Source organism: Drosophila bipectinata, chromosome 3R (genome assembly GCF_030179905.1).
Source record: "Drosophila bipectinata strain 14024-0381.07 chromosome 3R, DbipHiC1v2, whole genome shotgun sequence".
Taxonomy (NCBI): Eukaryota; Metazoa; Arthropoda; class Insecta; order Diptera; family Drosophilidae; genus Drosophila; species Drosophila bipectinata.
Genome location: NC_091739.1, coordinates 8,264,294 through 8,291,177, shown reverse-complemented (window position 1 = coordinate 8,291,177; position 26,884 = coordinate 8,264,294). Strand labels below are relative to the sequence as shown.

At 44.7% G+C, this 26,884-nt stretch overlaps 1 protein-coding gene across 3 annotated transcripts in view; it reads right to left on the bottom strand.

Annotated features, from left to right (window-relative positions):
- Nucleotides 1-7,032: 7,032 nt before the first annotated feature.
- klg (klingon) overlaps nucleotides 7,033-26,884 on the bottom strand; it is a 62,381-nt gene continuing 42,529 nt past the window's right edge. Inside the window, exons 3-11 of one of the 3 annotated variants that reach the window (XM_017246565.2) lie at nucleotides 19,912-20,070; nucleotides 15,325-15,525; nucleotides 15,070-15,191; nucleotides 12,972-13,122; nucleotides 11,978-12,075; nucleotides 11,304-11,425; nucleotides 10,143-10,323; nucleotides 9,049-9,222; nucleotides 7,033-8,898 (exon numbers count right to left, since the gene is read on the bottom strand). In XM_017246565.2, the coding sequence (XP_017102054.2) occupies nucleotides 8,680-8,898; nucleotides 9,049-9,222; nucleotides 10,143-10,323; nucleotides 11,304-11,425; nucleotides 11,978-12,075; nucleotides 12,972-13,122; nucleotides 15,070-15,191; nucleotides 15,325-15,525; nucleotides 19,912-20,070 (1,427 nt within the window). In that variant the 3' untranslated portion in view covers nucleotides 7,033-8,679. Of the gene's footprint in view, nucleotides 8,899-9,048; nucleotides 9,223-10,142; nucleotides 10,324-11,303; nucleotides 11,426-11,977; nucleotides 12,076-12,971; nucleotides 13,123-15,069; nucleotides 15,192-15,324; nucleotides 15,526-19,911; nucleotides 20,071-26,884 lie in introns of those variants that run through there. The other 2 variants (XR_011443283.1, XM_070281604.1) reach the window with 2 other exon arrangements.

The following is a 26,884-nucleotide window of genomic DNA, read 5'->3' as shown; positions in this document are numbered from 1 at the left end:
ACATGCCGGACACGGCTAGGCCGTCTTCTTACATTTTATTTTTGTGGCCCAAAAGTGCTTAGCCCGGCGTGGAGAGCCTAATTGACTACTCGGGATATCTTCTTTCGGCACTCGTCATTAGTTTTAATTTTCATTTGAGGATGCTTCGCTTGCCACCATGCCACATGCTCCTCGGATCCTTGGAAAATGGAGGAGGCATCGCTTCCTGTGTAATTATGCAATCACTTTTTGGCGTGGTACGAGGGCTTGCATGTCTTCTGCTTTCGGCTCCGAGACTTTTCAATTCCCCCGCCAGCTCACGGGCATTACAAATTGCTGCCTTAGGCCTGGCTAATGCTTTGCTATTTGTACAAAATGCTAATTTGATTAATTTCCATTTCATTTTTATGAGCCCGCGCTTGTTTTGCGTCGCATTAAATCCATTTTTCAGCCGATTCGCGTGCCGGCACTCATGGCTGCCCCGTGCGAGTGGGTGACGAATGTCGACTGATGAGTGACGAGTAACGAATTCCAAATCGCCGTACCGAGCACTGCCAGACCTGCTCCCAATCTGCTGCCAGGACGAGGCCAGCTCCCAATTAGGATAATCGGCGGCGGGAAATGTTAATTTAAATGTGAATGATTGTCGTGTTGGCTTTTCTATTTTAGTGACTCCTTCTCGGAGGTTCTGTTTATTCTTTTATTTTTCTGTTAGTGGTTGGGCTTTCGTGATGGCCTGGACTTCGTGTTGGCGTGTAGGTTTGGCGACAGGTTTACATGTGTTTTATTTTTTTTTGTGTTTCAGGGGTTTGCGGAACTCCTGCGATTGTGTAAGCGGTTGACTAAGCTTAATGCCGAATGGGATTTTCTCGTGACGGCCATCCATGTATGCTCTGATTAGCCAGGTTTATCCTAGACATCCCAGGATTCAATTCGACTTCGGCATATTGTAAAATTTCCTTCGCTGACTTTCGTTGAGGTTGCAATAAGCCTGGGCAGCTTTTCGAAGGGAATCCTTTCTTTCATGATTATTAGTTAAACAGGTCGCCTCTCGAATTTGTTTAATGAAGTTTACTAGGGCTGTTTTGTTGGCCCGTTTTTTTTCCTTCTTCCGAGCCTCCAGCTGGCGAGCCCGGGCTTTGGAAGAATTACCCCCCTTAGCCGTCGCCGCTTTAGCTTGCCCTCTTGGTCTTCCCCGTGCCTCTGGCCTGGTTCTTGGCAATACCCTTGGCTTTAACTTTCCGACTTTTTTTCGGGGGAGTCGAGGCGCCTTCTTTTTCTGAATCTTCCTCGCTGCAGGACTTGACTTCTTCCTCCCTGATTTTAGTTTTGGTGTTCGTTTTAATTTTGGAACTTTAACCTTTTGATAAATATTCCAGTCCTACAAACATGATGAAAAATTGTAAGAATTCTGAAAAATCGAATGCTTACATACCAGGTTCTCGTATAGTTTCTTCTCTTTAGGAGTAAGGGTGCCCCATAGACGGATCGCCACATTAGCAGCATCATTGGGATCCATTTCCCGATGCTGGCGGTTATAAAGACGCTCAAAATTCTTGAACGCCTTCTCAGGATCCGTGGGACCTTCCAGTTCTCCAAGAACGTTGCCCATGACAAAAAATTTGAGCTTCAATTTCGACAATATCGCAGAATATTTTTGTATACTTTTTAATAATTTTTCTGTGTGCTCTTTTTCAAAATGATCTCTCAAATTTGGAGACTCAAAAGTACAACGTGTTTGTTATTCCAAATTGTAAGAGAAGAGTTGATGTATAAATGAAAAGTCCGGGCCTCCCCATCCAGGTTTTCTTTCTCTAATGTGTACCTACTGCGTTTTATATAATTAAAAAGCTTCCTGCTACAAACATGGTCAATTGTAAGCAGACGGGCAATCTTATCGCTTGGCTAACGAACTAACGCCATTAGCCAACGCGGCGGCCGAAGCGACAACCGTTGGATAGGTAATAAAAATACAAGAAAAGGCCAACAACCGACCATTAGGATTACGGGTGGGGAATGGGCAACTAACCTGGGGAGGTGAAGCCTAATGAAATTCCACCGAAACATGTTCTCGCCTGATAAGCAACCATTGGTCAATCGGCGGTGGCACAGCGAGTGCGGCATGCAACCACCTCGAAATGTGCACCACACAGGCGATCCCGCGGAAGCGAGCGTGACGTGGTACGCAAAACGCGAACGTGAACTCCTCCGGTTCCTTCCCGGGTCACACGAAATATGAAAAACTGCAGAGGCGAAAAGTCAATGTCATTTGCAATGCAGCGTACTAAATTATTTTACATGGCCATCCAAAGGCTAAAAGCAAAAGGGTCGAACGGCAGGCTTTAAGCAAGGCCCGAGGCGGGGGAATTTGGCCAGAAGGAGACCCACTTTTTGGGCCAGGCTTTAGGCAGCTTAAGCTTCAGCAGATTGCCAGGTGACTGGATGCACTTATAAAATATATATATTTTTATACCCTTGCAGAGGGTATTATAATTTTGGTCAAAAGTGTGCAACGCAGTGAAGGAGACATCTCCGACCCTATAAAGTATATATATTCTTGATCAGGATCACCTCCTGAGTTGATATGAGCATGTCCGTCTGTCCGTCTGTCCGTCTGTCCGTCTGTCCGTCTGTCCGTCTGTCTGTCCGTCTGTCTGTCTGTTTCTACGCGAACTAGTCTCTCAGTTTTAAAGCTATCGTCTTGAGACTTTGCACACACCCTTCTTTCCTTTGCACGCAGTATATAAGTCGGAACGGCCCGGATCGGCCGACTATATCCTATAGCTGCCATATAACTGATTGATCGGAAATGGTATAACTTTGGTGTTTTTAGAGTTAGAAAGTTGACAAATTTGACATGTGAGCTATTTTTGGCAAAACATTACGTCATGCCAAATTTCATAAGGATCGGCCGACTATATCCTATAGCTGCCATATAACTGAACGATCGGAATTGACCCAACTTTCGTGTTTTTGAAGATAGAAAGCTAAAACTGAATACAGATTATATTTTTGGCCAGTTGATCCAACCTACCAAATTTCATTAGGATCGGCCGACTATATCCCATAGCTGCCATATAACTGAACGATCGGAAATGGTATTTGGTAGAAATATCAACTTTCGTATTTTTGAAGATAGAAGTTTGGGACTTTTTTTAGATTTTGTATTGAAATAAATTGGATTATATATTCCTATTCCCATAAGGATCGGCCAACTATATCCGATGTTTGCGATATATATCCGGTTTCAACTGCAAGGGTATAAAAACTTCGGCTCCGCCCGAAGTTAGCTTTCCTTTCTTGTTTTGATTATATTTTAGTTTTTCCAAAAGTTGAAGAACTTATTGATTGAATTCAGATGCCACAGAAATATTTATAGGTTTGGGTGTACTACCAACTAATAATTTTAGTAGTAGTAAAAATAAATATTCGAAGAAACTGCAGTTTGTGCTACCGGTCATTAAAAAAATTTAATAATATAGGTCATCCTTCCAGTGTATATCCAGGTGTTTAAGTATGCTGCCTTTGCTCTGTGTCTCTTCCGAGTTTCTGGCATTTATCTCTATGAAAAGAAATCGCTCAACGCCCGGCCAGGCACCGTACAGAGCAGCTGGCCCGCGAGGATTACGGGAACGAGAGGGGACAGCCTTTGTCTTATCCGGGAGGAGCTGATGCCAGGCTGGCAAACTGGTCGACTGGTAAAGCGGCGCGGACTGGCAGTCACCGCAAAGCAGGGTTTCCGGCACCGGTGCGTAGTTCTGCGCTGAATTTCATGCAACGATTTGGCCGGAGTGGAACCCACAGAGCTAGGTCGGAGCTGCGGGGGAGCGAATGACGCCTCTTCTTTGGCTTTGTGTATGCAAACAAAGTACGAGATAAACTTTTGTTCTGCCTGAACTTTGTCGCGGCTGGAAGTTCGCTGCGGCTGTTGTTTTTGCTGTTTTTCGCATTATAATTTCAGCTCGCTTTCGCACAATTCCCGTTTCTGTCCGCGCTTTATGAAAATGAGTTAAACATAATACAAATCTCTGGGGCAAGTTTGGAAAATTGTTTTTAAATTTACCCTCGGCCTCAGACTCAGGCTCAGCCTCAGCCAGAGTCCCAGCTTTTGGTTTTTGTCACACGCGGCAGAAGCAGAATTGAAAATGGCAGAAACAATATGTCATTAGAATATAAATTGAAATTGACGGTCCAACTTGTTTGCGTTTCGGTGGGACGTCCTTTTGTGACAGTGAGAGAATGAGACACGGTAGCTGTCATTCGTTTAGCATGTTGCAGGTTGATTAAAAAACTATACGAGAGTGCTCACGTGCCGCACGCAGGCCGAGGCGCAAATTTTACGGATTCGGATACCAGGACTTCTTCAGGCCGAGAGGGGTGGTGTTGGTGTTGGCCATAGACATACTTTTCCAATTTTCCATCACCGTGGCCTGGAGGTGGAGGAGTTGTGCGAAATGAGCCACTCAAAGCAATCAGGCAAACACATCTCTCGCCCCACCCAATCACTCAGCTGGATCCGGGTCGGGAAACCCATCCCGGAATCCTCACCAGCCATCAGCGCCATGAATTATGCAAATCTCTTGCGGCCAACTCAACGCAAAACTCAAGGAAAACCAAAACCAAAAACAGGCAGTAGGCACCAGTCAGCAGGCAGCAGGCGAGATGGGAAAAAAATCAAACAAAATCGATTGATGTACAAATTTTTCTTAGCATCCGCAAACAATTTTCTCTTTCTTTCGAAGGAGCCGCCCGTTGCCTTTTGATTTGTGCGCCAAATGACAGGAGCAGGAGTGGCCGGGGCACCGGCTCCTCGGCTGTCTTGTCCTGACGGCCTACTCCTAAATTATGTAGATTTGTTTTAGCATAATGCTTGGGCGGCGAGGGTGTTGGCCTGCCAGGATTCAGGACCAGGATACAGGGGATCCTACAGCGATTTTTTCCCGCCTGCAACGTTTTAAACCGCCATTAAGTTTCCTCCATAAATATCAGGCCACCCCTCGGCCCCGCTCCGCTATTGAAGAATTATGTAAATTTATTTGGTCACAGTGCCTCTTCCTTCTTGCTGTTTGTCTTCCCAACTCCCGACTCAGTCCATCACATTGAATTATTGCGAGCTTCCCGGTTGCCCTGGAAACATATCCGGAGTAGTCCAAGACCAAATGACCTCTTCGACATGGCATTTCCCGTTCAGTTGCCATAGTTATGTATACATACATATATATTTTTTGTTAAATGCAGTGCGGTCGCCTTTGTTCAGTGATATCCATATGAAATTCTTAAGTTTGCTCCTTTGCCTCAACTAATTTAATTTGTTAGCATTCCCGTCACAATTTGGTTTCATTTGTCCCACAGTCTTTTTGTTTTAGCTCTTTTGATTGGCCAACTTTTTCATTGGCAAAACTTACATTTTAGCAATAACCGTTGGAGAAATCAAATCATCTGAAAATTAATTTAATTCTCACTTGAATGGCAAAGTTTTGCTGCAATGTAGCTTTATGATTTGCTCGCATTTTTTTCCCTCCATCGCGAGAGCGAATGGAAGCAAAAAAAATCCGAGAAATAAAATACCGAACTGCAGAATTTTAATTATAAAAGTTTGAATCTTGCTCGCCTTGACGCCTTCCTTTTGCCTGACTGACTCGTCCTGTCTGCGAATTGTTGGTGGCAGGAGAAGTCGTTCAAGTTTCAACTGTTACGGGTATTAGTGCAACATTCGCCACCCATCGCAGGTGGGGTGGCAATGCTTCTGCACTTTGCCAATTTCACCAATATTAATTATGATTTCATTTTCGTTAGTTAACAGTTTTATTCCGGCAGTTCTTTATTGCTAGTGCTGGTGCCTTGGTGATTCGCTTCCATCTTGTGAAATGAATACCAATCGCCATGGAGGAGTGGGATTTGAAAAAAGAGACCCATAGAAAAAGGGGCAGAATGGAGCGGAGAGGTACTAAGTGAAAGAGTTTCCTTGTGGCACAACTTAATTAATTTTACATTGCTGCGAGTGCACTGCTCTCGCTGGCTGTCAGAAAAGTGTTCAGATGATAAACGAGCTAATTAATATGCGCCAAAGTTGTCCCTGGGCCAACTGGCCAAAGCCAATGCAAATAGCTGGAAAGAGTCGCTTGTGGCTCTCCAATTATGCGATATGATTTGCAAAAATTCCATAGCATATTTTTGCGGGCTCCTCGAGTGCCTAGCCACCTCCAGGTCCCTGGGGGCAAGCCGTTTCAGTTCAACGACACAGTTTTCATTAAAATTCATGTGAAATATATTGAGACTTGCATGCATAATGGTCACTAAGTTTGCAGTTTGCAGTCCCCTCCGTCAGCTTTGGGGGGGTGTCAAGTGGGCTCCGCCCCCAGCCACACAACGCACTGGGCCTCCTTGCAACATGCAAATACCGACGTGGGCAGCAGCAACAACTGTTGCAAGTTGCAACGACATCGACATCGACAACGGCATCCGGGTATCCGCTTCGTTCTATTCCTTTCTAAATGAAACTTGCTTGCTTGCACAGAAAAAGAATATTTTAGATGCAATTAAAGTATTATTTTTTGAATTTTTAAAATTTTTATTACATTATTATGGGTATCTTACTTTTTAGGCATAATAGAGATTTTATACTTAAAGAGAGCTTGTATTGTACGTTATTGTTTTCAGTGCAAAAATTTCACTGGCATCCAAGCCGCCTTTTTGCCCTGGGCTTGTATAAAAACGCAGCTCAAGTAGTTTTCGGCGTCCTATGAAATTTCATGCATAAACTTTTCGAAATGCAAAAAACTTTTAATAATTTAAGCCTGGCACGTATGTATGTACTAGCATACATATATCCTCTGGTCAGCGTTCGAGTTTCCAGAAGAGCTTAAAAGAGCTTGAGGCATTTGAGTGGATTGCTTGGAAAAAACGGAGAAAAGCAAAAAGGATCAGGTCTACCTACAGTTAGGAGGAAAAATTCCATCGATGATTATGCATTGCGACACAATTTCTGAAAAGTTTGCGTACACCACTAGCCCACAAGCCCTCGAGGGAGAAAATGAAACAAACGGGCAGTGCTTAGTTTACATCTAATGCTTTATTTTATTTTTGAATAATTTAGGGTTTCTTATGCGCATTAATCATACAATTAGCATCGTACTAGGTAGTTAGTAATTAATGAATTCTCTTTTAATGAACACGTACTGCGCACGCGCCTCGCTATTTCTGGTTTATCTGAACTATACTTGTAAGTAGGTTCCCCGCGGACTCGGTTGCAGAGTTTCATGTGCCATCGATCACCTTTTACTGGTCATCAGGCTTCCACTTGTGGCACTCCACTCCATGTCCTGGGCTCTAACTGTATAATCTGAGTAATGCATACGATTCCTCCTGCACTCGACTGGCTATGTAAGGTACACACACATACACATTTATGTAGATAAATTGTAACTCTTTGTATTTGCTTGGTTTTTAATTTTTTTTCTTTTAAGGTTTTTGTTTTTGGTATCTGTTTTTTTTTTGGCTTTGTTCGACTAAATACAGGAGTTGTATACGAGTTCGAGAGCATGCTAAAATATACAAGTGAGCTTTGACCTCTATTGTGTGCCCTAAATGAAACGGTACGGCCCCAAACCGAACCGTACAATCGGAAAAGGTGCAAAAGCTGATAAAATGCCTGCTGGGTTCGTAACACTCAATAAGTAGCGTATTCATGTATTTACAGGTGACACTGGCGACCCTCTGGCTTTTGACCCAAAAGTCGAGTGGCTTGCGCCGCGCGCCGTTAATATGTATGCAAAAATTCACATTCAAATATTTCCACTAATATTCCACGAATGGAAGGACTAGCTTAGTTTTGTTTGCAGTTTTGCTTGCATTTCTTAGTTTTGGTTTTTGGTTTTTATCTTTTTGGTGGTACAACATGTTTGCTTAAAATCTAATTTACATTGAAAAACATTACATTGAAGTTGCGGTATGCTGTGTTATCTTTTGGTTATTGGTGCGCTTACAAACTAAAATAAGAGTGCAGCTGCAATCAAAGGAATGGCAATCCAGGACGAATCAAAAACAAACCGAAACACAAACGTAGAAAATACTTTACACTCCATAATGTTATGCGGTGTTGTTTTCTGCATTTTATTTCGTTTCAATATTTTGTTATTTATGGTTTCGTTTGAAACTAAATAATATCACTATATAATGTTTGCTTAATTTACATACACATCCTGCATAGGGCGTTGCAGCCCGACATTTTATGAAGTAAAATGTGGTTCACATTCAGATATCTAATGCTTATTTACATGACCTAGTTCGAGTGGCTTAAACTACCGTGGGGATGTTTGGAGAAGGGCTGGGCTGAGCTGGGGACTGAATCGGGGGCTAGGTTCTGGGGACTGGCATTGCATTCTCAAATTGCAATTTCCATTAACCATTTTCCGGCTTGATGTGAGTGTGTGTGCTAATTTAATCGTGGACAAAACGCTTGAAAAATTATTTACACGGGTTGCATTTATTTCACTGCAGTTTCTTTCTCATCTCCAATGGGGTGTTGCTTAATTTTCCTCTAGTTTTCGGGCTTGACGCATTCAGTTGCTCTTTGGTAATCGTACTGCAGTCAGACCGATTCGAAAATATCGCCGAACTAGCCTGGGTTACTGGGTTGGCCCTTGAGCTGCAATGTCCCACGCCAAGTGTCTGGTGGTGGGTGGGGTCAAAGTTGACTGCTTACCCCCGGCCCTGCCGACGTCTGTCGAACTGACAATTACTCAAGGCCAGGGCCAGGAGCAGACCCGTGTGGAGGAGCAGGCTCTGGAGTTGTAGTCCTGACCGGTTGCCGGCGGCCCCGCTGTTGCTGCGCGACTTGGAACTGGCCAGCACCTCGGCATCTTCGGGGGGGTTCTCCTGGCCGTTGGTGGCTACGATAAATTGAAATATATCGCTGACCTGCAGGGGTGAAGGGTGACAGAAACGAATGGAGAAGAGAAATAGAAAGACCAGCTGGGTTTAGTATGGAAAAGTGGCACAAAATCAAGATTAAGTAGCCGCCCTGTCAGCCAGATTTATGCCCGCTCTTTTGGGCCATTTCGCACTCACCTCATTCCAGCCATACCGATTCTTGGCCTGCACAATTGCCTCGTAGTAAGCGCCCGGATGCAGATTCCTGATGGTGTAGGACATGATGTGTGTGAGGGGTTCTGAGGCAGGACGATGCTCTGGGGTGAGAATGAAGTCGTGCCACCTGCCCGGCTGCTGGTAGGTATCGTTCATCTGCGGGAAGAAGGCAAGAGAAAGCAAAGAAGAACCAAATTAAGTGCCTGACTCCACCATTGACAGTTTTCCTTTGATTCCTTAATTAATTTTACGTCCTGCCCAAGAGAGGAAACCAAATGATTTCCGCCGGCGCCCGATCAAGTTATGACAGCTATCACATCAATTAAGCCTCCTGCACTTCCCCACTTCTGGCCTCCTTCTTTACGCCACTCTTTATGCTGCTCCGATGTCAAGTCCTCCCAATAATTGCACTTCAATGGACGCTCTACCGTAAAAAATTATCTGCATACGGACCAATCAGCCGGAGCTTGGCCACTGGCACTGAAACACTGATATTGAATTACTGAATGCAGTTTGTCATTCAGGCATTCATTCGTCGTAAAGTGTGCGTGGGTCGAAATCTCATTAAATTTCGCGCCTAGAGTCGCAATTAAGCGACATTTTCGTGTGACTACCTTCCTGGTAGTAAAAATCACTTTTCTCGATGACTACTCCATCAGTCAAGGGGACTGGCTTGCCCTCTCCCACGTTCGACTTTGCTTATATCCTATATAATTGTGTCTCTCTTTTGTGAGGTTCGCTGAGGAGAAGTTCTTGTGGGCTCGAGACATTGACGTGAATGTAATTTTAATCACGTGCTTCATTAGTGTACCCGGCGCTCCTTAAATTGATACCCCATTTCGGAGCGAGACGAGACAGCCCAGGTATTGGGTTGCCTTTTCTCGCATCTATATGCCGTTGAGCTCCGGCAGGAGTATTCCTTTCCCATCCTTTGTGTAGATGTCTGGCTGGCGGGATCAGCCTTTGTGCATATTTCACAATTAATTGATTGAATGTACTCCTTTCATATCGGATTGCTTTCGGTGGCTTCTCAGCCCTCCCATCATTCCCCACTTCAGTTCCTCCATGACTCTTACCAGAACTCGACGGTAAAGTAGGCGCACCTCCTCCAGCGGCGGGTAGCTATCGATTTTCCAGGTCAGATTGTAGCTGTCCGGCGAACGACCCCACTTGGGTGAGTAAAATTCTGCGGGTCCGGGTCTTCCCGACAGCTCCATGTACTTTCGCGACCGTCCCAAAGAGTTGTCCGCCACGCAGCTGAAAGTAGAAACAAATACAAAAACGATTTCTAATTAACTCGCCACGCATATGAGCCGCTTAACCCACTTGTCCTTAATGTTAATCGACTTAATTGGCTTTGGTTTTTCCTGATTTATTTTGTTTTCCATGCTGGCTAATGTTGGAGAGTGTCACGTTTAGTGAACAAGCTTTGAAAGGTAGTTTCCTTTCAGTTTTGAGTGCACGAATGAACCGTTTATTTTGATTGTATTTTTAGTTGGCATTTAGGTGCTGAATTGAAGCTAACGGCTTGGTATAAAAAAAATATAAAACTGATGACAAATTTTAGTCGTATTTTTTTCTGGCTTTTAGTTAACTCCCTGGCGGGTTGGCAGCAATGAGCCCGCATCGATCTGGCAGCCGGCAAGTGGCTGGCAGCTGACTGCTACGAAGCCAACTGAACTCGACTCAACTAATCCAAACACGTCGACACGTCGTGTGCACAAAAGCCACTCACTGTGGGTGGTGGTGCTGTTAGCAGTGGGTATCCAGGTGGCAGGGCTCGTCCATTGGGCCTTCACCACCCTCGTACCTTATACCTCATGGCCGCATGCCCTCATACCCCAACGCTGAAACTTTGTGCATGAAATGTTGTGTCAACATGGCGAAACTTCCGCTTCTTTAATATGTTTCAGACAGATTGACATTGATGTAGAAAACTTGTTTGTCCGCAAAATGGGTGAGGCACGCCCCGAACAGACAATTCCCCAAAGCTGGACGTGGGTGGCTGGATGGCTTCGAACTCGGTCGGTGTCCCCTACTATATGGCAAAGCCTCTGTGGCAAGTGGGGAACTTTGAACTACTAACTGGCTGGCAAAATGTAAGTTGTAGCAAAAGTTGCCAAATTGACTAAATCAACGCTGGCATCCTGCTATCCTGCCGCTTTTCAAAGTTGCAGATGTACATCTATTCTATACATATATATATATTCTTGATCCGGCTCGATCTGTGCACTCACCTGTAGTTGCCAAAGTCCTCCTGCTGAATGTGACGGATGTTGAGTGTGTGGCGGTTGCCCCGGGAGTTCATGATGCGTCTGTCGGTGGATTGGATCGGAAATGAGTTCTGGTACCAGGACACCTGCAGGACGAGGAAGATGAGGAACATGTGAATTGAGTGCAACAGCAATTGCAACTAATAAATTCAACCGAAATTTGACCCACTTGCAGTCAGGCAGTTGGTGAGTTAGACAGTCAGTCAGTAAGGTTATCCTGTCACAATGCGAAACGAAACGAAACAAAATGAAAGTTGGGCAAATAAAAATGGCATTAATTTGCCACAGCAAGAAATCGGAAAAAGAAATTGCAAGCACAAAACATGAGGAAACAAGACAGGCGCAACACAACACAATACAACAGAACAGAACGACTCAACCAGGATAAAACAGAAAAGGACCTCGAGAACGGAATAAACTGGATCTGAAAAAATACAAAACAAAAATAGAAACACAGGAAAAAGTGACCTGAAAACAAAGTTCTTGCATAAACCAGCGATGGAACTTGGCCGGAGAGAACTCCGGACCAGGTCCCCTGTCCCAGCCCTCTGGTAATCGTAATAATCTAAAAATCCACGAAAAATAACAAAAACCATCCGATGGCACAATGGAACGGTGAATTCAAAGAGCCAACAAACCGTTGCGACTGGATCAGCGTAAACAATGCAAACGAGCTTCGCCTCGAATCCTTCGCCCGAGTGTATCCAGGACTTTTCCACTTGTATATCCGGGGGATCTGCAGCACAGAGTCGCGCACACACGCAGATACAGATACAAAGCCATCCGTCAGGTTGCATGATGTCGGGATGGCAGCAGCGAATGGAATGCACCAAGAATACACAGCAAGATACAGGAATATACAAAAAGAAAGGAAGAGAAAGAGTGAGAGTTGGTTGAAGAATTTAGCACATGAAAGCAGCAATCTGATTACAGTCAAAAATCAATTTATATACAGTTTCTAAGACTCTGGCTTTCTTGCCCGCCTTTTCATTTCCGTCGGATTCCCTCCTCAAATTGTTTTCTGCCCCAGCATTTGTCTATACCGACTGTGATTTCGATTGCCAGTGCGATTGGCTCGGTGGTGCCGCATTGTTGCATGCATCTATGTTGCATCAGACAGTGAGTGTCTTGAATCTGGGCAGCGGTTTCTGAATTTCTGGATTCCTGCTGCAGTCAGCAGCTTAGGAGCTTTGATTTACGACCCACCACTCCCTCAAAAAAGAACTTTATTTGCAATTGGTTTCCATGGTTTCGGTTCCACTTTTGCATTTTAAAATGGCTTGCTACGAAGTCGGGTATCCCATATAATTGTTGGCTTTACTTAAAGATATAATTTACATTTTACAAGAAAAACAATATTTTATTATATTTAAACTTGATATAATTAACAGTGAGCTGAAATAAGTAGCTTTTAAGTGGGAAGAAGGAAGGACGTACCTTCAAGAAATTTATTTATGAACTATCTACGGAACTACTTAGTTCCCTTAAATTCAAAATCTATACATTCTAAGATGCATCCTTTAAAATTCATGCTGAAATATACCTTAAACACACATTTTATTTCTTTCAAATAATGTCTCTCCCACTGCATATTAAAGGATGAAATTCAGATAAAATACTTTGAATACTTACACAGCACATCCAGACGCATGTCGACTGTCACAGGATCGCCCACTCCATTGTCGGCAGTACACTGATAGACGCCCGCCTGTTGTCGTTCCAGCTTCTCCAGGGTCAGAATCGGTCCGTCGCCGATGCGGGCCGTGGACTTGTTCGCTCCGCTCTACGGGGAAAAGATGAAAAAGATGATATTGTAACACTTTGCAAACAGAGTTTGGAACAAATTGAATCAAGCGCCGACATCTTGCTCCGGCTAAAAATGAAGTCGGCGAGAGTGCAAGTAGCAAATGTCAAAAGACAAATGCTGTTGGCAAGCGAAAAACTACGGAAACGAAATGAAACGAAACAAAACCCAAAAATAAAGACGTTCCTGTCTCCCGAGTGGCAAAAACTTGCTTGGAATGCCAGAAGTGCTGGGTGGGGCGGGACGCGACGGAGGTCGAGAAGTCAAGTTGCACAAATATTGGATGTGGAGCATGCAAAACTGGATGTAAACACAGACATCGAACCGAATTGTCGGTCTCCGGCTCCCTGTCGCTGGAAAGTCTCAAAGGGCCAAAAAGGGCGTTGCAACCAGTCAGGCAGCGAGCCCTTTGGCTTGCTGGCTGTGAGCGTCTTTTCTTTGGCAAGCGAACCAAACGGATTGTGGATTGTGGGCCAAGTGACGCCCAAGGGGAACACGTGTCAACGTGTGCTCCGAAAGACAGGAGCACCACCCCCCAAAAACACGTCGGAAGCGCCGGGCCAGCAGATTGAAATGGCATGGAAGGTAGTGACACTCAAAGTTGGCAGCAGTATCCTGGCAGAAGCAACTCATCGGGGGAGAGCAAACAAATCGAACGGAAATGTCAAATGCGCCAAAGTGCAGTAATGCAAACGAGACTTTTAGCCAAATGTAGAAGGCGTACGAGTATATGCAGAGTGATTCTCCATATTGAGCTTCCTCGGTGCTAGTATCTGTGTATCTGCTGGATAGTTTCGTGTATCTTCGTAACTGCTAGAGTGACACTGACAGCGACAGTCAGTCGCTGTGGGGTCACAATTCGTTTGCCAACTATGGAGTTCCCCAGCAAGTCTATGAATCGCATTAATTACGCTTCTACTACAGGTACAGGAGTTGTCTCTGGTAACCTGCTGCTGACAGTGATTTAGTGCGGATTCTCCACTTTGGCACCATCCAGATTCAGGACCCGAGCTGCTCTAGTTGGCAAGTTGATAAACTCCTCGAAATTAGCAGCGAAAACTAATTGCCAACTGGAATTCCCATTTGCAAGTCATATAAGTCGGCATAAATTCATTTGTTCCCATCTATCGTCCTTGCCCCGTCTCAACCAACCAACCGACCAACCATCCAACTTGGCCTAGTTGGCTCCCGTTTTGGCCCACTTTGAATAGCTGGCAAATATGTTATCCCTTTGTTGCCTCATGCGTAAAATTATGTGTTTGTTGAATTCATAATTGCCTCCCATTACAGCCACATGCCGCAATCGTAGATTGTTGTGTCGGTGGCGATGCCTTGCGATTTATCATTTCACTTTTTGTTTGCCCAGATTTCCACCGGAATGCTGCGAATGTGCTGAAAACTTTGAGTGATGAGATATTTTGTTGATTTATAATACAAACACACTCTCGTATCTAGGCGGGCGGCACTTTTATTCATATATTTACACGGCTGTGTGTGTGTCTTTGACTTTAATGTAGGCGAATCATTTTTAATTAATAACGAACTTTTAGTCAGCCAGCTCAAAAATAAAAGGACTACTCAGAAAGTTTTCCCCCTGGATACTGGATTCTGGACGGGCACTGAGTTCTCAGAATTTTCCGCTAAAGAGCTTAAAAGCGCGCTGGCCGAGCTGCCTGAGCTGGTGAAAGGGAAAGTGAATTTTCAAGGGGAAAGTGCTTGAAAACTGCCCCTAACGCCGTTTTCATGCAAGCTTACCCCTGGGGAGGAGAAGCTGGAGGACAACGCAATTTAAATTTACATAACGAAGCGAAACAGTTGGGAAAATTAAATTCAATTAAACGAAATGAAATTCACTTAAAATAGCATCGCCAAATGGGAGTCCAACGCATGCACAACACAAAACTGGAATAATCGAGCTAAACGAACCTTCTTGGTCCAGTAAATGGATGGCACCGGATTACCGGATCCCTTGCACTCCAGCGTAATGGGTCCCCCTTTGCGGGCCTGCAGTTGTCCGGATGTGGGGATGGCCCGTACACTGGGCGGAACTAAAAGGAGCGAGAAGAAATCGTGATAATTCAGTAAATCAGTTGCTAATTGATGTATGGGCCACAAGGACTGTCACACACACTCAAGGAGGCACACACTTGTCAAATGTAAATCTGTGCCATTCGTACTCACCCAATATCTCAACAGTGTGGACTTGATCGCGATTTATTTTGTCACTGATTTGACAAACATAATCCCCGGCATCTTGGGGCTCCAAATCGGATATCTCCAAATTATAACCATCTATCAGTCTTACGCGCTCATCCCTTGTAACCATGATGTTGGAGGCAGTGAGCACATTTGTTCCCCGTCGCCACAGAAGGACGAAATTGCCTGCAAGAAAAAGTGGACGGGGGCTTTATAAGCAGATGAAAAATATAGAGCAGAATGTGTCTTCTCGTTGGCTATGAAATTTATTGTAAAATGCCGCAATATAAACATGAAACATTTTGCAACTAGCTGCCTCATACATACATATGTATGTACATACATCTACTTCTAGCTGTCACTGTGGCAGCAGCAGAGAAAGTTGTGAACGCCGACACAAGCAGAAATAGTTTTCGTACTCTGGCACATTCATAGAGATACATAGATACATATCTATCTTACTATCTCAGCCCGACCCAGTCTCCTTCGTTGAGCTGTGAACATTCTGCAGATTCAGTTCTGTTTGTCTATCCAATCGAGAAAAAGCGAGGGAGTGGCGGCCGTAGCAGGTCCTTCCAGCAGGATGTGTGTGTGGCTGTGTGGGCTTCTGTTTTCATCTATTTTTTAGTATGTTTGCTCATATAAATGACATAATTTTGCAGATGTTGTTGGCATAATTCTTTGCTTTTTTATTCTTTGCATATTTTATACAACTTTAGTTTTTGTACGAGGATTCTGGTTTCTGGTTTAGGGATCCTAGATCCTAGATCCTGGCTTGTGGATTGTGGATTCTTGTCCTGCTCTTTTATTGTTGTCGTCGCCGCAAAAAGGCAAACGAGAATTTGTTAAATGAGATTAAGTGGCGTATAATATGTTTATTTATTTTGTGTGCTTAAATCCTGAACGAGACGGCCCGTACCGGCCCGGCCCGGCCTCCGTCACCGACAACGTCGAACGATTTATGAACTTGTATTTATTATGGAAATATTAAAAAAATAAACGTGGAAAAGCGCCACTCGGCAACATTACGTATACGTGCCATAAAACCGAAATCAGAGTTCTGTAAACACGACGTCGTCAAAGTTTACTCAACGTAGGGGTGGGCGGGGTCAGCTTCCACCCGCTTCTTTGTCCTGCGCCTCTCCCACCGACCCCTGTTGGCGGAATATTATTTTCAACATTCGAAATATGAAATTTTAATGAAATGTTTTTATTTTTCCGACCCGACTGACCCTGTACTAACGGGCGCCCACCCATCTATAGGCGCGCTTGCTGGCAGCTGACATTTTTCTGACCTTAAGCTGCCATTAAATAATCACGGCTTAAAGTAATGCATTATTAATGAGGCTTTTAAAATGCATACGCGCCCATAATGAGTGGCTCCACTTGCGCGTGTGCGCTTCTCGGTTTCCTTCCGGTTATCAAGGGCGGTCCAATGCAAAATAAATTCAAATAATGGAGAGCCCACCCATCGATGCTGAAGTGGCACAAAAAGTCTAACAACCACACTCGATGCTCTGGCTTAAAGTCGAGCAATCATCATTTTATTGGCCTCGATTATTATTGAATCGAGGCTGCTCGATTCGGGACAGCAATTGCCCGGCATTTTGTGGGATAAAGTGTACGGGGACGGGTGGAGCAGGTGGTGGAGGGTTTTATTTTGATTTTATATTAGTCTTTGCCGTTCTAAGGGCTGCATTTTATTAGATTGTAATGGCTGTATATTGATATTGTGGGGACCAGCAGGCAACCAGGGTGAGGGGACAATAAAAATTTCCTTTTATAGCTCGTCAATTTCGACATATGAATTTGTATGGGAGCCCCAGAGCTGCTCTCTGATCCCCACAAAGTGCGCATAATTTTTGGGCTCGTACTTTCTTACGAAAACTTTTCCACTGGCTCTGCCTCTGAGTCAGTTACTCCTGCTGCCACCCAAAAGCCAACCTTTTCCAATGGACTTTTAACGAAAGCAATTTGGTAAGTCAATACGTTCTATTGCTACTAAGTTCGCATGCCCTTCGGCCCAATGAAAATCCAATTTATAACAGCGCCCAACATGTATTGACCAGCGTTTTTGTCTGCCATTCAACATTACGCCATTCACCCGGTGACAACATGACGTATACGTATTGGATTCACACATATGTGTCGCATGGATTCTCGATTCTCGGCTCTCCATTCTCCATTCTCTGTAGCCAGCAATCAATGAACGGCTTCATAGACCATTTGATACTTAATTTCTTTTATTGGATTAAAGGCTTGCCTCCCTTTCAGCGTTCTGTATGGTGCATTCTGCATTGGGCTTGAACTCGCAATCAAACGTCAGGGCGACGTTAAAAGCTGAAGCGGATTGATGACAGGGCAGCAGCAAAAAAAAATATAAAATAAAACATTAAAGATACACACACATGAGAGCCAGAGTACCAGAGTACCACAGAGTGGCGAACAACTACGGCAATAAAATGCAACGACGAGATTTCCGGCAGCAAATGTTTATGCTAGCTTCCCTCATATCCAATTACTCTCGTCTGGTAGTGGTGGTGGCAGTGGCATTATCTTGATTATTTGGCAACAAACGTTAAAAGTTATTTGAATTTAATTACCAGCAGATGCATCTACCAGATTGTTGTTGATTTTCAGCAGCTCAAGATGGTTTATAATTTGTCAATGAATTCCAAATGTCCTTCCTTTTGGGTCCTAATGCTTAGACAGAACTTTAAAGCCCGAGGATATACATTTCTCAGCTGTGTAGACAGCTAAGGGCGCAGATTGCAAATCTGTGTTGAACAGACTGAAATGGCCTCACAAAAAGTCGAAACATCAGGCATTAATGGGAAATCATTGCACTTTAATGCCTCGACCTGTAAATCGAATTAAATAAAAATATTTTTCGAAAAAAAACAAATGTCCATGCAAACAAGCTGACACAAACGGAAACGTACACGGCATTTTCTGTTCGTGCACTCTACGAAAGTTTGGGTAAGTCCCCTTTGCCCCTAGAAAGACCGCTTATGCTTTATAAAAAAAAAATAGTTTTTTTTTTGTCCTGTGCATCCTCGATTCGATCGGCTCTACCGAGAGGGGCAGGGAGAACCAACTTTGACTGATGTCAATCTGGGCGCTGCAGCGCTGGAGTGCCTGCTGCGCGGACTGTCGTCGCTGCCATCAATGTGCAATTTATTTTCATTTGCAGAGAACGGTTAATTGCATTTTATTTATTGGCGTGTCAACAGCAGTTGCAATTTAAACTTTTTCCCCGTTGTTCTCTGGCTCATCTGGGTCAGCATTAAAGCGGTCGTATCAATAATGACCAACCTGCTACACTAACCGCCGCGGCGGCCACCCATCAGCTCGGTCAATATTAGTTGTCCTGTTTAGTCCTGGCAAATATGCCGTTCGCTTTTAATTGATTAAAATTCGATTTTCTGGGTTTCTGCTTCTCGTCACTTACTAGAATTATCCTTGGGCCGCAGGATACGTCAGAGCCCTGTCACATTAGTTCTTTGCCAATGGTGCCCAGCCCAGGCTGACAATAGAACGATATACTTGTTTTTCCGGCTCTCAGCGAAGTAATACACTTTGTCGCTAAATAGTGGCTAATAAACTTTGAAACCTAATTTGGGCCGCCGACAGAGACTCGTTGCTAAGTGCATGTGGGGACATGGGCAGATTATAAAAGGCATAGGAAGGTAAAGTTAAAGCCAAACTAAAAACTTATGGTTATCTTTGCTGTCGATGGAATCAGAATTTGAAACTTGGAATTTGGAATTTCATTAATTATAATGTCCAGATAGATACAAATTATTGTGTATTTCATATTGAAAATGAAAATAAATCAAACTTTAATTTATTTCAAGGTTTTTTATTTTGAGCCAGAGCTAATTGAAGCCAAAGGAAGACATTCCTTAATTTTCTGCATATTTCAATATTTCACTTTTCCATCAAACAGCAGCTATGCACTCATTCATGCATCCATGGGCATTCAAATGTCATTTTATTGGCAATCCAGCCAGCTAGGCTGAAGCCAGCTGGGTTCACGCATGACTTCTGTTTCAGTTTTGTTGCCATCTGATTGAAGATGAACATATCCACAGAATATATGAACACATGTATGTATACATACAATATCAAATGCCTGCCGAAAAATTGGTCCAAAACCAAACTCCATTTGGCCGTAACGTGCGGCCATCGTTAATCAGCTAAATTTATTTGCTGCCAATATGTGTGAGGTTGCATATTTTGCCTGCCGATTTATAAATTCGAAGGGAAAAATGTGTCGATGCAAAGCCAAACGACAAGCTGCTGACAGCTGTTGGTTTGCCAAATGTTGTCGCCGTTGTTGGCGTTGTTGCTAGAATTGTTGGCCTCGAATATTAAATTTATGTGAAGTGACATTTTGCCTAAACATATTTGCATATATTTTGCATAATTTGATCCGCCTCTCGTCCGAAATATTATTATTATTATTATTGTTGTTGGCCAGCCGCATTGATTCTCATGATCACATTTTCACATCGAAATACTAATAACGCCGGATTAATTATACCAACCATCACCGGCCATCGAACTTACCCAGATTTTCCACCTGGCAGGGCAGGACGAGGGTGTCCCCGACGACGGCGCGGTAGGTGTGTCCGCGGGACATGAACCGCGGCTGGGGGGCGGTCAGCGATGAGGATGCGGATGATGCAGATTGTGCCACGTTGCTCATGGAGCGGCTGCTGGTACTGGCTGGAAAATGGAAGCGGAAAGAGCGGTTAGTTTCTGACAATATGCAGGTAGCAAGCATAACCACATCGGGTTGCCAATATTCTGATAAAATAAATTAATTTTATTTATGCCAGTTCGGGACTAAACCACATCAGATATAAATATGCAAAACGTCCTATTATATTCAAAGGGTTTCCTGTGTGACAGGAATATTTTTGATAATTTTTATTGCCAGGTTAGGTCAAAGAAAGTGAATTGTTTTCTATATTAGTTTATTAACCACATGCATAAAATTAAATTAGTTGAATGCGCTCAAATTTTATGTGAATATTGTCGTGAGAATGATTTATTTTTAAATTATTTTAAAGCTTTAAAATTATTACACTAATCCTTTCTTTTTTCTTTGCTCCTTTGCTCCTCCGCTTAGAGCTGCCGCTTAGAGGCCCCGAATATCGATGGCAATTTGTTTCCATATGAATGGCTTTCAATTAGCATAAAAATGTTTCTGCGCGTCCTTCGAATTCGCGCCGAAGCCCCACGGCTCCCAGGATGACAATAAACGCGTGGAGAGGCTAGCATGGGGTGAGGGGTCAGGGATTAGGTATGGGGACAGATGACCGGCGAACGGAAGTTACTTGTACGCCGCTCTGTGCTCGGTGCGTGTGACCCGTCAGAGCGTGTTAACGCACTCGCAGTCCTCGGGGGCATCGTTACGCCGCAACGTGAAAACGACTGTGTTGGCCAAGAGCAGCAGTGGCTTGAAGGCAAGTCCTATGGTCGCAGAGGCGAGAAGAAAATGCTGGAAGCCCGTCTGACCCAGGCACGGAGCATTGTCGGCTTTTGGCGACAAATGAGCGCACCGAAGTGTATAGAAAGCTCTCTACCCCAACCCACTGGAAAATGCAGTTCAAGAGCAGGTCCGGCAGGACTCCAACGCAGCGTAACAAATTTGATTACAACAACTGCGAAGCGAAATCTAGCTCTGGCCCTTCTCCATATAACCAAAAGACGCCCCAAGGAGTCGGAGGACGAAAAACGGCAACATCAGCGAACAGGCCAAAAGTTGCTTTGGATCGCCCACGCTGCCGTCTGCCGGTTGCCGGCTGCACTTTTCCTCCTTTTATCTTTTACGATACCCCGGCGCAGGACCTTCTTCTCCTTTAGGTACCGACAGGTGGCTTGTCTTTGCTTTTAGCCACCCTGCTGATACTGTCGTTGCTGCTGCTGGCTGGCTGCAGTTACATTCTTAAGAGACACTTTTACAGGTCCTTAGCGCCCAACAGACATAAAAGGACATTTTCGCAGATCATCATTTTAGGGCGGAGTACAGAGCACGGAGCACTGAGTACGGAGCACTGAGTGTACAAAAAGGAAACGAGCGAAAATTGGTCAGGCTTTAATGCTGGACATGGACATGGCCCGGGCGTATTTGTCGACCTCCGAAAGCCCTCAGATTTTATATTGTCTCGAGACAAAAGCGCACGCTTGTGTGAAATTGCACAAATTTCGCAGCCAAATGAACTTTAAGACGCCGCAGAGAGAGGTACGGTGGACGCTGAGCAATAAAATGCTTGGAGGACAGGCCTGGAGGAGCACTTTAAATCGCTTTTATGCCCCGGGACACTGTTTGCTGTCGAAATACGAGCTGGGCTTTGCGTTAATATCTCGGCAGGCATAAATATGTCTGGTGCTTGCAGTTGGCGCGATATGTAGGACTTTGTCCCTTCTGAGGCGCCTTCCGAAATTAGAGTTTTGCATATGAATTTTATGCAAACGCCTGGCCCGGTCAGTGGGGCCCGGGTCATTCGGGCCAAATGGCCCAAGTGCCACATGTCGAGGCTCCTGCACATATTTTTCAAATGACCAAAAATGCAGTCGGTCTTAAATTGCATGCATGAAATGCATTAAACATGCAAACCACTCCGTAGGGGGAAAAAGGATAAAGCTGGGGGAAGGTGTTTGTTGTGCGGCCACTGTGTGCGTAAGCCTTAGTTGGGAGGGTTAGTTGGAGAGGTGGTGTGGGCACAGTGTGTGGGCGGGCATTGGCACATTAAGCAATTTTAAAGTGGTTTTCAACTATGCACAAAATTGCATTAAAACTGTGAGAAGAGCCAGCTCTGATGGGTAGGCAAACTTTTGTTGTCTCTCGGCAACCCAACCGTAAATGCACTGAGGGCAAAAACCTATAAATGCAAGCCTTCATAAAGCCGGGCATTAAGGGCTTAATAAGTTGCTGATTTTCACTTTCAAAAATGTTAAAACAAGATTAAAGTAACATTTTTTTTTGATTTAAGGAAAGTAATAAAATGATAATGGTTCGTAACTTTTAATTAGTATTATAAGTATATTCCCAATTATTTGGATTCCCATCCTCTTCCTTGCTTCAAGAAGATATCAGCTTTAAGAGTTTGTGAATGTACATATGTATACCGAATTCTTGGGAAAAAAACACAATCGGCTGCACTCGCGTGCGTTGCACAAAACGCAAAACTTTCGCCACTTCCGCTCCGAACGAACACTTTCTCCCTGGCCGTGTGCTGAAAAATGAGCGCGAATGGGTTTTGTCCTCGCTGTCGCAAAACTGTGTCACATGAGCCCCACTAACTGACTGACTCGCCCAGCCAACCCACCACCCCACCACCCACTCGCACACGTTTTCTCGCATGCACTTAAATCAAAAATGCATATATGTGAGTGCGTCTGTTCACCGCAACGCGGGCTGCACAATAAACTTCGGACGGGAAACAGGGCGGCCAGGACGACTACCCGATACCCATTGTTGGCAGGATAACAGCCAAAGTATCTAGTGCACACCTTTTATGCTGATTGATTTCCATCGTTTATACCCGCCAGTGTACAGGGAAAGTGTTGGGAAAAGCACAGTTTGTTGCTTAAATAATTTATCTCGTGCACAAACACACAGCTACAGACTTGATGCGGCGACGGTTTTTAGCAGCTATCGACAATACGGGCGATTGGTAGTGGAACAGAACAGGGGGCTGCCGTCAACAAGGTTGCATAAATAGTAAAGTCCTGTATCTCGGGCTCTCAGCCCAGCTGCACCGGCTCTTCGGGGCCCTCGACAAGGTAATGGCGGTTGCCAATCGCGAGCAGTGGGTTTTGTGGCATTTGCGCCTGCTTTTGTAAACGAAGCGTATTGGCATACTTTTGCCTGCGGCCTCTGTTCCTGTTTTCAGTTCGACTTAGTTTCTGCGGCTACGAGCAGAGAGCTAACTGAATAGCTTGCCACAAGGCTGCATGCATCCGATTTGCCTAAAATTCGAGGTGCGAATGTAGAAGGTAAAGTACTTAAAATGTTGTATACCCTCCATACATTTTTATTATTTCCTTGATGAGGAATACTATCAGATGTGCACTTTTTCCACCATAGTTAATAAAAACTGTCACCTTCCACACCACTGGCTCTGAGGCATTCGAATTGTTTTTTGCATTTGCAACTTGAATTGAATTTGCAACCGAGTGTGTGCGCTGCAACAGCCGCTCTACTTAGTTTTGCTGCAGCACTTTTGCGGGATTCGAATTTCGATTGTCTGCCGGCGCTTGCCAGCGACATTGCGGTTGCCAATGAGAGGAGGAGCTGTGCTGGAAACGCTGTCACCGGCGGACTGATATATGTATGCACTCCGCATCCTAGCCAGAGCACTAAATTTGTTGCATTATTTTCGGCGGACACATGGCCCGCATATCCACATGAACATACAGCATGTTCCACATGCAACAGAAGCAGCAGTAGCAGCCAAAGCAGTCTTTTCTCATTTCCGTTGCGTGGTTGCAGCATCCAAGTTGGTTGTGTGCTGCTGTGCTTTTTCGGTTCCGCGGTTCAGTTTACACGCCAAAGCATTTTTCCCACCATGCTGCAGCTCGGGTGGCAGCAATACTTGCAACATACTAGCAAACCAGCCACACTTTGTTTCATTAAAACTTTCGCCACGTGTCCTGAGTGCACGGTGGCTGTACATGTGAGGGTCTGTGTGTGGAGGGTGTTGGTTTCGGTGTGTTTCTGTTTGTATATGATCAGCATCTTTGCTTGTTTTGGCATTTGTTTAGTGTTTACCTGCCACACCCTCCCGTGCGGCGCTATCTGCATTTCAATGCATTTTAAATTATGCATAGCGGGCGAAAAAGGAAGAGATTCCTAAAAAAAAAAAGGAAAAGAAAGCCAAACGGTGGCGAACAAAAGTAAAGGGGAAAAATATTTTAGTTTGCTGAGAAAATGTTCATTACAGTTTTGTTTTCTGTTTTTGCATTTGGCTTGGCGAACTCCTTGGCGAGGAGTGTGCTTGTTAGCCGAGATTTCCATGCATATGGAGCCGAGAACCGAGAGCCCCGAGCCATGTTGCCACACCTGTCGGTTGCCAACACCACCCGCCCCCCATTGGCATCACAACCTGAACCTTCTTCACACCTACACCTTTTCACTCTCGGCATATTGCATTTTCCGTTGTTCTCTGCTATTTTCCCTTGTTGCATATTTAATGCATGCAAATTATTTACGGTGTCGACTTTTAGCCCGCGGCCATGGCATACCGATGCTCTTGTTGTTTTAAAGCGCAGCTCACCGCGGCCAATTCATTTTTATTGCCTGCCATTTTGGTGCAACGCATTTGAGCATCCTGCCTCCGCCATTAGGCCACCCCACCGGCCCACCTATGTATAGCCCAGCTAGAGCCCACCTGGCCCAATCGACAGGGTGGCCTCCAAGTAAGCCCCAGTGACTTTGGATGACTTCGGAGTCGTAAGTGCATTTATCAAAATCCTCTTTCGGCGGGGATGCAAAAAGTGCACGTCAGCGCCAGAGAACAAGGGGGGCGGGAGGAAGCGTGGAAAACGTGTCACGCTCGCTCCGTCGGCACAGCAATTTCCCAGCAATTTCGCCAGAGAGAGAGAAAGAGTACAAAAAAAGAAATGACAAAAGCCATACGAGTAAAATGTCATTCAAGCAGCGAATGCCATTTACCCAAACCCAAACCGAAAACCAAAACCGACCCATCGGTTTCCATCCCATCCAGGCAGGTGCAGAGCGAAGCAGAGGACGCAGAGACGTCCTGCCATTTGACACCCGAAATATGCAAATGTTGTCAGCTCATGCCGCCTTTTTCCTTTCCGAATTTCACTAAACCACCTCAGACCGAGCCACATCCGTTTTTCCGGGGGAGGTGTTGCCGACAGCCGAGGTGGGCGTGAACTCGTCAAGCTTTCGCGCTTGTCGATAGTCAATCTATTCATCTTTCTAACTGGTTTCACATGTGCTGCCAGGATGCCAGGCAGCCCGGCTGCCAAGCTGCCACACTGCCACATATTCTGCTGCCGCGTTCATCCCGTCCATTTGCATTGCCCCACGAAGGCAGCCAAGCAGAGGAGGCGTGGCCGCTGTCAGAATCGAGCTTGACTTTTATGCACATATCATTTGCATAACATTATTTGAGCAACGTTCCTCCATCGCATTAAATTTTGAAATGCCAAATAAATCCGCAAGCGAAATGCTATTTTTTCGAGCTATTTTCGTTTACGTTTGCACTTAGCATTCACTGCACTTTGCACCCATCACCCTTTTGCATCCTGCACTCCTAGCATTCCTGGCACTCCTGCCGCTGACAGTTTCCTCAATTTGCATTTCCAGTTCAAGTCAGAGTCACAGGCGGAGTCCCTGAATTCGACTTTCGACTCTCTGGTTCGAGTTCGAGTTGAGCCACGTTTGATTTACGCTTGTTGACGCTGCACTTGGCGTATGCGTAATAAGCGTGTGAGCAGTGACTCCTTTGGCCTCCCATCCCACCCCATACCACTCCACTTCTATATCCTGCAAATCCTCGAGCGGGTTGAAAATGGAACAGAATCGTAAATTGTTTTATTGCCATCATGTCATGGCCGAACATCCAAGCACCATCTTATGGGCCAGACCATAAACTTATTATGGATTCCTGTTATTTATTTGGCAATTTATATTTCATGCGCATTGGCAACCCTTTAAATTAAATAATAAAAGCTACTCGCGCCCCCCAGTTCGCTGAGGCAGCAAACGTCCAAAAGCGAGAACTCGGCGAGACGGAAAACAAAAACAAGCCCGGCCCAGAATCCTTTGCGCCCTTGCGGCTGACAAACACAATATATGTTAAGCGTATAAGGCAGATAAAAAGGGGAAGAATGTCGGGGGAGTGTAATAAAAATATTAAAACGGCAAACGTGGGAAGAAAGGGGTTTCAAAGTTTCCTGAAAAAGGCCTTTGATGAGGCTAGGAACTTGCACTGCCTAAAAAGGCGATGGCACTGGGCACCCTGCACATTTATATATATCACAAGGACTCGGCACCTCCTCCGTCGTAAATCAAACTTCTCAATAGACAGAAATGTTTGTGGTTATATATTGACAGGAATTTTCACTAATATTTCACCAGCACACACTCACACGGCTATACGGTTCATGGGAGAAATTTTATGGCAAAAGGCAGAAAGCATTTCCTGCAGAAAGGCCGCGCTCACACGGCGTATGAGTAATGGCATGGCTTACGGCTGTCGTGCAACTGGGCTAATTTGAATTTTAAGGTCATTTCCAAGCACCACTCCGGTTTCAATTGCTCGGAAAACTTGGGCCACAACTTCGACACTCTACTCGCTCAGTGGCCATTAATTTGCAACGCCTCAAAATTGTTTACGAAACATTAAGCAATTGCAGTGCCAGCTGAAAAAAAATCGCATTAAATATACAACATAGTTGGTGCGGTGTTAGGGGCGGACGAGAGTGGGCGGCCAAAGATATCACATTAAGAATTTAAATTAATTAAATTAAAATGCGTGGAGCGATGTTGTTGTAGCTG